This window comes from Choloepus didactylus, chromosome 14, assembly GCF_015220235.1.
Source record: "Choloepus didactylus isolate mChoDid1 chromosome 14, mChoDid1.pri, whole genome shotgun sequence".
Classification (NCBI taxonomy): Eukaryota; Metazoa; Chordata; class Mammalia; order Pilosa; family Megalonychidae; genus Choloepus; species Choloepus didactylus.
The window spans coordinates 27,683,168-27,697,140 of NC_051320.1; the positions used below are offsets into that span (position 1 = coordinate 27,683,168).

The following is a 13,973-nucleotide window of genomic DNA, read 5'->3' on the forward strand; positions in this document are numbered from 1 at the left end:
TGACTGGCCTCTTCTATTCACTCAGACATCAGGTTCAAAGTCCTCCTCAGGAAGACCTTCCCCACACTTTCTGAAGCTGCTTTCTCCTCCATGTCCTTCATGAACATTCTCAAATCACATCACACTGTTTGCTCATTCTGTGTCTCCACTACCATCCTGGAAGTTCTGTGAGAGCAGGGATCTTGGCTGCCCTCACCCCACCAGGGACCCTATCTGTAGAAGAGGTCCTGGGACAAGCAGATGCCCAGGTTAAATGTATGGCACTGATTTAGATGCTCCATGAAGAAGCATGAAGAGCAGGGGCAAGTGCATGAGTTTTAGAGCAACGTAGACCTCAGTTTAAATACTACCACTGTGTGACCTGGGAAAACTACATAACTTCTCAGATCTCAACTTCTATCATCTGTAAAATGGGAATAATAGTACCTGTTTTGGTGTATTGTTATAGTGTTTAAATGAGTTAAACAGGTGTGCAAAGCAGTTACCATAATAGGGATTGGCACATGGTAGGCAGCTAGCAAATTCATTTCCTAGTCTAATGTGAAAGAAGTCAAAATAATTTTTTTCTAAAGCAAGATACTAAAATATATAATGCTTGTGAACTATAGATTACTTTTCCAAGTCAAAAGTTCCACTTGGGAGGATTTGAATTTTATTTTTTATTCTTATTTCTGTTCCAGAGTAATGTTGATCTGGAGTAAAATTGATCATGGGGATGTATGCACAACTTTATGATGATACTGTGAGTCAGTGACTGTATACTTTGGATGATTTATGTGGTGTGTGAACATATCTCAATAAAATTGAAGAAAAAAAATTTGTGCTTGTTACAAAGATACAGACACAGACACACACATAGACACATATATCACCAAATCCAATCTTGGTCCATATGCATAGTTCTAATTATGGTTCTATTTTTCCAAATCTTTTTTTTTCCAAAATCTTTTTTTTTTTTTTTTTTTTTTTTTTTTGCCTGAAAAGCAATTATCCAAATACCCAACTATAAACACATTTTTCTGAGGCTTGCACTTGAAATAATCCTGGGAACTGCTTTCCATCAATTTATAAATGAAGAGCTTACATTTAAATATCTCAAATCACTCACACTTTAAAGGATATATAAATTTGGCTTTTAGAAATTGGCTACTGGAAATTATATGAGATAAAACTTGATCATATACCTTAGTATGAGAAAACTAAAGAAACAAAAACTATTTGATGGAGACTCAAATATTAATGATTGACATTAAAAAAGTAATTTTTAAAAAAAATGAAAAATTTTAAATTTAATTTTTTTTGAATTTAAAAGACACAAAAAATACAAAAAGAAAATGCTTCATAGCTGTAGTCATAATATACTGTTTAGAGATTATTTTGTATAGAAATTGAGAATGCAAAATGAAGAAATGTAAAAAGCCAGGGGTCTAGAGGTTAGGTGTGAATTCCTGAGTGTAACCCAATAATTGATGGCCAAAGATTGACACAAGGTCAGTGGGTCATGAGATGTCCACCAGGTAACTCTAAGCTGGCCCCTGTCAATGACTAACAAGGTACTGATCAAGACAATTCCCTTAGCATCAATTTGGATTCACCTGAATCTAATGAATTTCTAGTCCTTGGTGGGAGTTTTAAAGACTTAAGCCTTTCTGGATGGTTTTCAAATGCTGGTTTTCTAAGTGCCAGCTGTTTCCATCACTTCTATGGGAGTTCCAGGAGTGAGATTTCTTCCTTAGAAGTTAGTCATGGGGACATTACAATGGCTCAGAATTAAGATCTTCTGCGAGATTCTTCCTACTAATGGATACACTTATATTTCAAATACCAATCTTCAAGTAGTTTTTAAAATAGTTATACAAATAGGGGTGGTGATAGTACTAATAGAAATAATAATTCAAAGAACAACATTGCCAGTATTCACTGAATCCTTACTCTGTGCTAGTCACATAGTAGAGACTTTCTTTGAATGATAGATTCTGTGGCCTTATTTTCTATAATTTGCATCTCAATTTCTGCTTATACTTCCCATTCACAATAAAATGTAACATACTGTGTTTTACAGATATGTTATCTCTGAACTGAAATTCAAATTTTGGAATGTCCTTACTCTTACAAATACCCATGTAGGCATTTTTCCAGCTTTTATTGATTAGGTGTGTTTTTAGGGTTAGGAGGGGAATGGCCAGATGATGAAGTTGAACTGATAATTCCCTCACTTTCACTTTCAGAATGCACCAACATAGCAGGCATTCAATATATAATTGTTGAAATAAATATTTATTGAAAGAATGAGTACCTAATCAAATGTGTAATGAGAGCATGCACATTTTATGGGTCTTAAGTTTAACACCAAGAATCACCAAAATGCACAATACAGTTCCTAAGGCTCCAAACCAATAAGTTCCTAGACCTAAGACTGGCAATGCTATTTCTTTAAAGATTAAACAAACTGGAAATATCACATTCACAAGATAATCTCAGAAATTTCCTATAGGCACTTTAAATAATACATGATCTTTGTGTGGGAAAAGTTTGTAAAATCACCACGCAGTATACAAAAAAGAATAAAGAATTTCCAAGGTTTTAGGAAACCCAAATGCATCACAACAAAACTGAAATTTTACTCATGGCAGGTGGTCTGTGATTATTCACCTACAACACCAAGAAAATATTGTAACAACTCTTAATGTTGACTTAATGGTCCTATTGCCATTCAAAGGCCCAACACTGCCTACTATTCAAATAAATTTAGACCTGATAGCAAAGAGATGTATAAAGTCATTTATAACAAGTGCTTTGCAAATCAAATATCAACACTGCTAATCACTGAAGACAACAGCAAGTGAAATATTTGCTTCATTGAATGTGTCTGGGGGGAATAAAAGAACTAAAAGGACAGGGCAATTAAAAAATGCAACACCAAACATTTTTCTATGTCACTTTTACATTTTGCTTTTTCATTCTAGAATAGCATTCCATCACTTTTACTTAAGGTCTGACATAAGAATGAATTTAGTTGCATACAATTTATCTCATTTTCAAGGACCTAAAAATAATTTCTTCTTTTGGTCTTTTACATGTTTTTGCATTACATATTATTTGATTATATCAATAAATGAGGTTATTTTCCTTTTGATATTTTAAAGCTAAATCCCATTTGAATTAAAAAATATCATATCTAGGCATATTTCCTCTAAAGAAACTAAAAACTGAAACCTGCTGGTACTCACCCTCCCATATCTGTTGGCGTAGGACCCAGTAAGCAAGGAATGGAAAACAATGATTGTCTCGTCCAAGTCCCAGATGAACACCCTCTGCAAAGACACAACCAAATCAATGTTGTCTTTCTGTTGGTTGAGAAACCTGTTATTTCAGTTAACTTCAACACAAAAAGGTAGCCTTGAAATGAAAGACAAATGGAAAAATCTAAATTATTTACTTTTTAAAAAAAGTACACTTGTTTTAAAGAGCCTCTTTCCGTTTTTATCCCAATGCAGCTTCAGATGAGGTAGAAGAGGATAATTATATTAGCAGCATCAATATAAATCTAGGAAAGAGATAATAATCTGGTCCTTCACACTTCTGTAGCAAAATCTCAGTCTTAGTTCTGAAGAAATAAAAAATAAAAAAATTAAAAATAAAAAAGGTGGTGAGGGGGCAATGAATTAAAAAGCATTCTATTTATCTTTCATCTCTGACCTCTGTTCATTAAAAAGTGTCAAAATAACTAATCACACGTTTTATTCTTATCAAGCTAAGTATTTAAAAAGTACACATTAAAAACTAAAACTTTACATCATCCATCCCTTAAATTACCCATGGGGCTGTTATCAAATGGATGGGGAGAACGTTGTTCTTGCCAAGGTTTTATAAAGTCCTCAGAATATAGACATTCAATAAATTAAGCAAACACATCACACATGTTCCTAGACACACTCTTGGTCTGTTTAGAATTGGACTTGAAAGAAGACATTTTAAAAAGATCTTTGAGACACACAGAGAGCCTCCCAAGCCTGTTTTCTTCCTTCCCTTGTTCCTACTCAGACCAGTACATGCTCATACACACAGATTCTGCTGGGGGAAAAAAAATCACCTTTTTGGCCAAAATAATCACACTTTCCACCATCAGATTTCACTTTGGCAAAAAGGAGATATTTAATTGCAGTGGATTCAAGGCTATGAAATCTACCACTCTTTAAGGTCTTATTTAATCCCTTCTGCTTCTGAAATCCACCAAAACATGTCTCATAAGGTACAGTTTAGAACACTTCAGGTTTTCCTTTCTTGATATATGCAAATGTGCCTTTAATTCCAAAGTGACCTTTATTAAGTATTTTTATTTAATGTACTTGATTGAAATGGTACTTAGAACAGTACAAGAGATTTTTTTCCCAAGCAGAATTATGTAACTTACTATATTCTCTTAAAGAAAAATAGAAAAATGCTTTGCCATGTAATTAATATGGCAGAGAAAGCAGTAACAAAAGAATGTGGATGCCCTGGTCACTGCAGTTTACATACCAGGTATATAGAACTACCACTTAGCTACTAAGACACCTTGTTATTTACTTGGGTGTTGGCAATGGCGCACCTCAAGATCGGAATCTGGTGGAGGTGAAGGATTATTGTTTCTTCGGCCCCGTCCACGTGATTTCCCATCTGAACCTCGACGCAGACGTTCGGAATCGGTATCTTTAATGGGTGTTGATGGACTGTGGATTGTACTGTACTCTGTAGAAACAGAGGAAGAACTTTCACCTTTCAGGTGACCAGGTGCCAAGATTAACCTGTTTTAATTCAGAGGGAAGTTTGAAGAGTACAGCACTTTTCATTCTGCTTAAATTCTACGTTACCTTTTACCTGCACTGGTTAGTAATTTATGAGCTTTATCTGATACAAACATTTGTTTTGAAAGAGAGTGTGATCAGGAACAACAAAAATTTAATTGGGGGTGGGAGATGACAGGTTGTACTAAGTTGCCTGGAATTTGCCTTGTGGTTCTCAGGGATGAGACAATTCTCCCCTGCCCCATCTCCCCCCCCACATCCACTTCGTTCTTTCACTCCACAAACGGTGCCTGGCCTTCTTGAGAGATTCGCACATTTGCCACGCGGCTCCTGCTTCGTGGAAAGAGATGAAAAGAAAAATCAGCACTGGGGCAGGGAAAACTGAGACATGAGGCAGATTTTTCTTTGAAATTAAAAAAAAAAAAATCTCCATGTCACCCTTAATTTCTACCAGTGCTGGCTGGTAGAAATTAAGCATTCTCTAAATCTACATTAAAATTCTTTTACTGCAGAGGCAAATGATTTCACCATCCTCTTCTCAAGGTATTTCAAACCAAGAATCCCTCATCTGCATTTTAGGAGAATTAGGGGCTCCGAATGCATATATTTTTAAGTAGTTAAGAGGATTCAAGGTTTTTTGTTTTTGCTTTTTGGTTTTTTTTTTTTTGTTTGTTTTTGGAAAAAAAAAAAGTCTTAGCCTTCTTTTTCTTTAAATATTCTGCAATCTGTATCTCCATGCAGAACCTGGATACCACCATCTGAGACAGAACACGTCAACCTTTTTAACAGTTTCAAAATGGAGCATTCACTATACATTGTGTGCCACACTCACAACTGGCATCTAATTTGACCTGCACTTTAGGTACTTGCCTGAAAAGTTTATCTTGAATTGTGAGCTCTTCCAGCTTTTGGAAGTTTGTATTTGAGAAGAAACTGAAAGGCATGCCAAAAATGGCTCTCAAATGTTTAAGATCACCAGAAAGCTACACATGTATCTTCTCCTAATGACTGGAGATAAACCACCACAACGTTCAAGAACTGGGATGCTCGGATGATTTTCTATAAGTTGTCTGATTTAACTGTTCTAATAACCCAAACAATATGGCATTTTTACTTCTAATTCACTAGGAAACCAAGGCACGGTATAGTTAAATATTTTTGCAAAGATTAAATAGTAAATGGAGGTACCAACCCGTATCTGTTTTCTCTAGTCTTTTTTTTCCTACAATGCAATGGTATCTGAATTATATTTCCTTAACCAAAATAAAGTATTCACAGAAATGTAAGCTAAAATTATGTTTTAGCTTTTATTATGTAAAAAAATTCCATGTAATGACTATTTTTTCCTCTTTTATTTGTTGAAGAGTTGCTATTAAATACTTTGTCTATGTTGTTTTTCAGTATTCTTTAAATGAAAACCATGCAATAAATTCCTCTTAGCATTTTAGTGCTAAAACTCACTCCCGCAAGCAATGTATCTTATCACATTACTTTTGTCTTTGCTTCCAGGCGGTTTAGAGTTAATTTTCTCCTCAAAGTAGGGTATCTTACCTAGGCTTTCTTAGCCTAGCTTCCTTCCTACTGATTTCCCATTCCTTTATTTCTAGGTGCTTTCTTCTTTATCCCTGCTTTAAAAACCCAATTGGATCTTTTATAATATATCCCATCTCAGTACTTTTGGAACTAGAAAATTCATCAATTACTCACTTCTGTGAACCTCCCCCAAAAGAAAACAAATTCAATGGGCAAAATAAATGGGAAGCCTTTTCAATCACGCTACCTAAAATTTTTGCATTGTCAGGTGAGGAGGGGGTAAAATTAAAAGTAGACAATCTGACACCTTTAGATATTAAAAGTTTATATATATAAACCTTATAGGCATTGATTTATTAGAAGGAAGACGAGATTAATCAAAATGATGCAAACTGGTTTAAAATCTCTTCATCTTTGTTCTATGAGGTGGAATTAATGCTTCTATTCTCCTAACCAGCTTTCCTGACTAACTTTTCCTTCCTCCTATAAGTGCAAAACAATTGGGAACAACAGGTAATTTTATCTTCTAATCCACATGAATCTCATGTTTCATTAAAACCCTCTCTAAATGTTCAGCTCTACCCCCATGAGCTAATGGATTTGGAAGAACTCTGAAGCAGATTCATTTCATTTCACAAACATTGATTGGACATTCGCATTATGCTGGGCTCTGTACTAGGTGCCTGAAATATGTTAACGTACCCAACAGATATGGGTCCTGCCTCTGTGGAGCTTAATGTTCAGAAGTCACTGACTCATGGACAAAATGAGAGATTACAAAACAATGTGGAAAGGGTTCTGACATAAGGGATGTAGAATGCTAGGAGACCACATAGAAAGACCACATAACTCAGATTTAGAGGGTTAAAGATGCTTCCTGAAAATGGAAGACAAACTAGTCAATGAAGAGGTCAGTAAATGGTTTCCACACAGGAGGATCAGCGTGTGTGAAGGTGTAGAGACAGAGAGCATGGCATGTTTCAGAACTAAGAAAAAAAATCGTATCCCGAATCTATGAAAGAAGTGCCAAGAGGAGGCTGGAGTGGCGGACAAAGAATTCAACAAGGGGATATAGTTGATTTACATATTAAACAGATGACTCTAGTTCCAGTGTGGTGAGGGTCCTAGAGACAAGTGAACACTGAGACAGAGACTAGCCAGGAGGACGATTCAGTAATCCAGGTGAGGGACATTGGTGACTTGGTCTCAGGAAATGTGAACAGAGAAAGTGGCAGATGTTGTTGGGAGGTGAAATCAATAACTAATTGGATAAGGGACAGAGAGGAAGGAAGTCAGGGATGACGACCATGTCAGTGGCTTGGCAACTGGTGGACCATAGTATCAGGGATTTAGGAAGAAGAATGGGATGACAGGAAAGAGAGAGTTGAGATTACAGGTTCAGTTTCAGACATATGGAACTTGAAGACACTGGAGGCATCCAAATAAAGATGTCTAGCAGGTTGTTAGACTCCTGTAAAGCTCAGGAAAAAAATGTGGGCTGGGCTGCAGCTTGGAAACTGATGCAATATATAACGCAATTAAAGAAAGGGGTGTAGATAAAATGAGTAGGGTGGGAGGAAGAAAACAAGGTCAGTGTACTGCAGAGGAATGAGTGTGCCAGGGAAAGACTGATAAATAGTTCAGGCAGGCCAAGAGATAAGGTAAAATGGGACCTGAATTAAAGAGGACTTTAGATTTAGTCTAAAGATTTAGTCAAAATGGTCTTTGGAGGAGCTGGCAAGGATGTAAGATAGATTCAAGAAGTAATTAGGAGGTAGGTTGCTGGGACAAAAATGAGATAGCAGAAGGTACAGGAGCAAGCAGGAGGTAAAACTGCTATCATGTTACTGATAACCCTGTACTAGCCAAATCCAGTAATTATTTTTTAATCCTCAGTCTCACTTGACCTCTCTGTGGCATTTGACACCACTGACCCTTCCCTCCTTTAACCCATGTACACTCTGGACTGTCCTGACTCTCCTTTCTTCTGCTTCTCATCCTACCACTCACTTTTCTCTTTCCCATCTCCTTGGAGACCTCTTCCCTGTCGAAAGCTTAAACGTTGGTTTTCTCTATATCAGTGATATTCAAAGTGCTAATCTGTGATAAGCATAAGGTGTTTGCATCAGGATATGAATCTACATGATACTTCCTTTATCAAAAGGTCTTGCTGAGAAAAAAATTCAGCTAAAGTAAACAATGTACTTAGGGATGCAGTTGATGTACATTCTGAAGCAAATCTCTTGTCTCATCATCGACCAGTAATAGACAGTTGGTGGACAGGCAGCCAGTTGGTGGACTACACCGAGTAGCAGTGTACCACTTTCACCCATTGTCTCTTATTTCACTGGTTGGTATTATCTGTACAAGTGCTGATCTGACCTGAATATCCAACTGTTTATTATACCTTTCTACCTGAATATTCCATGGGCATCACACCTAAACTTGTCTCAAATGGAATCTTCCCTCTCTATTAATAATTGGGATTAATGACATTATTATCTTCCCAGTTTCCCAAGCCAGGAACTTGTTACTGGCTCTATCCAAGCAAGGCTACACCCTGTTCTTTTACCTTCAAAACACGATTGGTCTAAATTTGGGCTCTAATCACCTCTTGTCTTGAATCTTGCAATAGGATGTTTCCAGGCTTGCTACCCCCCAGCCTTTCAACCATCTTCTGTATTACAGAGAGCTTTTAAACCCTTCAATGTTCCAAACTCCCTAGTTTGTAACAGGAAGGACAGCCTAATTCTTAGGAGACTGAGCTATGGATTCAAACTGTCACAGTTCAAATCTTGACCCCATCACTGATTAGTAATATGACTTTGTGCAAGTTATTTATCTTCTCCATGACTCAGTTTCATCATCTATAAAATGGGAATAAATGAGATAAGATAAAACTTGTATACATATAAAGGTGCTTAAAACAGTATGTGGCACTAGCACTCTATGTTAGCTACCTTAAACAAAAAGAAAATTCCCAAGTCAGTCTCCAATACTTTAACTGCTCTTTACATTCCAGTGTTCTATTCAGATAGATACACCTAAGTATCTCAGAACCCTGAGAGTCATGCTGTATCACAACTTTTCTTGGAATGCCTTCTCTCAACTCTCACCCCAATCTATCTGTGAAATTCCTATTAACAGTTAAAAATCAAGCTCAAACATATTCGTGAATTCTCTATCTAAATCTTGGCCCCTCCCTCATGATTATATTTATTTCTACTATAGGATTATTCAATTTTTTCAATTATGTATATTTGCAGTGGATAATAAGTAATTTAACACAATTATTTGAGCAACTATTAGACCACAAGTTCCTGGAGGCAGACCCTGGCTGTATTCATTTGTTTTTATTTGGAGAGCACAGTAAGAGTCTAGAGCGTAAAGGATATATAAACAAAACAAAACACCTGACTACTGAAAGTGCTTCTCCAGTTTAGTTCTTACTCTATTAAAGCCAGGAATTATTTTTATTAGCTAGCCAAAAATATTGATGAATGAGAGATAGCTGTAATTATTGTTAAAAGATCATTTAAAGTTACTTTTTACATGCTCAGTCATAAGATATTAAAACCTACATAAGATCAAGAAAATTTTACATTTGTAAATACTACAGAAAACTTCCAAAATCCTTCAATAGTAAAAAACAAAAACAGAGAACTGGCATTCAGAAGAGTCCATCGAGTTCCTTTTAGATCCTCTTCTTTTCCTTAGCCAGTAACTTCTACTTGATCCTTAAATGAGTTTCTTCCTCTCCTTTCAGTTCTCAGTCTCTCTGTTTGTCAAACTGAGGACATAAACTGGATTATTTAGCTTTAAAATTCTATTATCTATGGATGTAAACACTTACAAAATCTTCCTAGCTGCTAGTTCTTGCTCTCTCCCTCTTAAATAGATCAGTCACTTTCAGACTAATCTATATAAAACATCTGGGGCAACTCTAACCTCAGAAACCATGAGGGTTTATTGCCTACTGTATCTAGTCAAAATTCTTCAGCCAGTTTTACTTCTTCTGACTCCCTGAATATTGCCAAATAGTTTCAAGAGGATCATATCAACTTAAATTGTTTCAGTTTTACCACAACCTTATACACAGTGGTTGTCATCAGTTTAAACAAAACATTGCTGTTTTATCAGATGTAAAACAGTAGTGTATTTCAATTTGCAAATATTGGTGATGCTTGTATATATTTGCTTGAAAATTATATTTCTTTCTGCAACCTGTCCAAGTCCTTTTCTCATTTTTACACTCTCACTGATTTATATAAAACTGCTTTCAACCCTTTTGTCATATTTGCAGACACCATTCCCAGTCTGATATTTTCTTAAATCAATCCAATATTTCCCTAAATTATGCTTTCCTTCACAGAAGTCTTTGATTTTTACATCATCCTGTGGCACAGCATGAAGTCCTAGTTGGCTCCTTGAAGATTTAAGGATAAGCTTTCACATTTATTCTAAGGTAGCCGGGAATTCCTGATCTAATTTTACACCCCTGGGACTCCATTGAGCAGTGGTAGCTGTAAGGGAAGTGGAGCACAGAATTCCTGCAGGCTCCTTCCTCAGTACTTTGGGAGGATGGAGGCCCTCTTGCTCATTTCTAAGTCTGACTCCCTCTTGCTCATTTCTACATCCTATTGGGGTAAAAGACTACTCCCCCGAAGCAGAACTGAGTAACTGAGCTCCTGGCAGGAGGAAGCTCTCACCACACATACAATGACGTTGGATTGCGGCCAGAGGAGCTACACACTCTGGCTAGACCCTTCACACATTGTCTACGTGAAGACAATACAGTTTAGCAAATGAAGTGTAGAGTTTTTGGGGATAACCTTAGAAAGATGATCTGAATTTAGTGAACATGAGACGTGGTAATCAATAATCATTTGAATATTGATTCAATGCCTAATATTCGATTTGCTGCTAAGGGGGACACATATAAAAAAGAAGTAAAAGATTTACTTCCACAAATCAAATACTATCACATTGGAGGCTCAAGCCTTAAAGCACATGAAACAATTATACAAGCGAGCAACAATTACACAAGCAGATGCCATACAACAATTGACACTGAAGCACTCCCCAACTTTGAGACTCTCAACATCAACATAAGTATATACAAAAGTCATCTTAAAGGTGGGTGTACAAGGCCCAAATCAATAAGAATGAAAGAAAGAATGCGGAGAGGATGAACTCTGATTCAGCAAGAAAGTGTTGGCCCCAGAGGGAGGACGATGTGTCAGGCTTGATGCCACTGGCCAAAAGAGTCAGATATACCCACTGGGTACCTTTCTGTTTATAATTTTTAAAATTAGTTTTTCTATAGGGAAAACCGCCATGTGGCTGTGAGTTTGATTCCTTTAAGGTAAATCAGTGGGATTGCATCTTCCTCCAGGGAATGCAAAAAACCACATAAAATCAAAACTATCCAAAAATTCTCTAAATTCTCTAAAAAATTCTCTAAATTCTCTAAAAAAGCTCCACTGTGAGAGGCAAAGATACTGAAACTGACCAGAGGGACAGTGGCATATAGGTCACAGGTACATGGCCAGGCAGAGGTAGACCTGCCCACACTTTCAATTCCCTTCTTCTTTTTTGCCTCTAGACTCTAGAGTAGGGGTCAGCCAATTTTTTTTGGAAGGAAGCAGACAGTAAATCTTTTTGGCTTTCTGGGTCCTATAATCTCTGTCACAACTACCATTCTGCCACTGAAGCACAAACACAGCCACAGACAGTTTGTAAAGGAAGGAGCATGGCTCTGCACCAATATAACTTCATTTACAAAAAGAGGCATTGGGATTTGGCTTGTGAGCATATAATTGTATTAACTAAAATAAATGAGTTTGATACAGCTCCGCTGTGTTGAGTCAAGTAAGGAAAATCACCCTGGGCTCACTGGGTTTCTTTAAAACTAAAGCAAAAATGAAATTTTAAAATAGTGTGGCAAAGATAAGTGAAACATGTTGCTGAAGCAATTGGAGAATAAGGGGCAAATAACTGCTAAATATTTTGGAATTAATAAGTGGATAAGGAATTAAAAACATATTTTTTTAAAGGCCCCCATCCAGGTGGGAAGGGAGCTGAGGCATTAAGATATCAAAATTTGTCTATCTTGAATATGCAAACAAGGCAAGAAAAGGAGATTTTGCTTTTGTCATGAACACCATAAACTTGAAATGCAGAATAGATTATGAGTCTCCTTAGTTTCCTGGTAGCTCTGACAAATACTACACAATGGGTTGGTATAAAAACAGGAACTTACTGGCTCACAGTTTCAGAGGCTGGAAGGCTTGCTTTCTTCTAGGGCCAGTAGTGCTCCGACTGGCCACGATCCTTGGGTTCCTTAGCTTTCATGTCCCACAGCAATGTCCTCTCCTTTCTCTTCCAGTTCCGTTGACTTCTGGTTTCTTCCAGTCGCCTTTTCTCTTCTGTGCTTTGCTCATATGGATGTAAGCCACACTGGACCAAGACCACCCTCATTCCGTTTGGGCACACCTCAACTAACACCATCTTTGGAGGTCCTACCTATGAATGAGTTCACATCATGGGACCAGGGGTTGGGCCCTGAACAACCCTCTGGGGGGACATGATTCGATACCCAACAGGCCAACACAGGCAGCAGACATATACACCATGGAAAGGTGTCTCATCTTTAACCGAATGGCTACACTCAGGCCGCAGGTTTCACATAATTGATACAAAACAGATACTGCCCCAGGTCTTGTTTATTGGGCTCTTTCTATTTGGCTGAATCTACAGGACACAAGCACAAATTACACACAGCAGGTGAGCACACGCATGCAGCGGGAAACGAGCTACACTGTTTCTGAGAGAAGCCAAGAGAAAAGATAACTTGATAGGGAGTATGAAGGTCTTTCACACTGAAAATGATATCTTCCTTGACCTAAGGTGATCTCTAGTAGCTGAAGGTGACAAATTTTCCTGTAAAAAACTGTGTCTCTCTGAAAGCAAGTGAGTGGGAAAGGACTGCCTGGTTCAACCTCCGTATATCAGAGGTGCTCAGAGTTGGAGCTGAAATTCCTATCCTTCTCTAACTCTTAAGAAATTCCAGTGGTGATCTAAACTTCAGGTTTGGATTCCCACGGGGCAGAATGAATTACCGTAGAAACCAAATGCTCACAACAGAGACTGTATGTGTATGCATATATTTATTCAGCTAACTTGGTTTCTTTTTCAATAAAAGAGGAACAATGTTGGAAAATTTATTTAAAATGTCTTTACATACTTTTTAAAATACTCTTTTAAGTAAATCAATAAAGTAGCTACAAAATACCTCATTGAGTCCTTGCACTGGATCTCACCTTTGCTTCACACTACCCTTCACTACTGGAGTTTTGGAAATGAATGGGGAGGGATTTTTAAAATGCCCTTTTCAATGGTCATTAAGGTCACATCTATACTGATAACAGCCTGCAACCCCTGAAACTGCTGAGGTTTACTTTTTCCCATAATCAAGCACTGTCCCCTTCCCAACACGGAGATTTGCTGTCTTCTGATTCAGGAGACATTGCTAGTTAAAGTATTTTTGTCATAAAGGTTTACCTACAGTTCGTATGCGTTTTCCTGCTCATTTTCTTAACACACTCCTATGTTGCAACTTTGTTAATCTTTGTGAAGACAACAGCTGCTGCT

At 37.2% G+C, this 13,973-nt stretch overlaps 1 protein-coding gene across 1 annotated transcript in view; it reads right to left on the reverse strand.

Moving 5' to 3' along the window:
- Window positions 1-13,973, reverse strand: part of EYA1 (EYA transcriptional coactivator and phosphatase 1) — a 163,541-nt gene that overhangs the window by 68,168 nt on the left and 81,400 nt on the right. The window contains exons 11-12 of the mRNA XM_037803271.1: window positions 4,592-4,731; window positions 3,231-3,314 (exon numbers count right to left, since the gene is read on the reverse strand). Coding sequence (XP_037659199.1) covers window positions 3,231-3,314; window positions 4,592-4,731 — 224 coding nt within the window. The remainder of the gene's footprint in view (window positions 1-3,230; window positions 3,315-4,591; window positions 4,732-13,973) is intronic.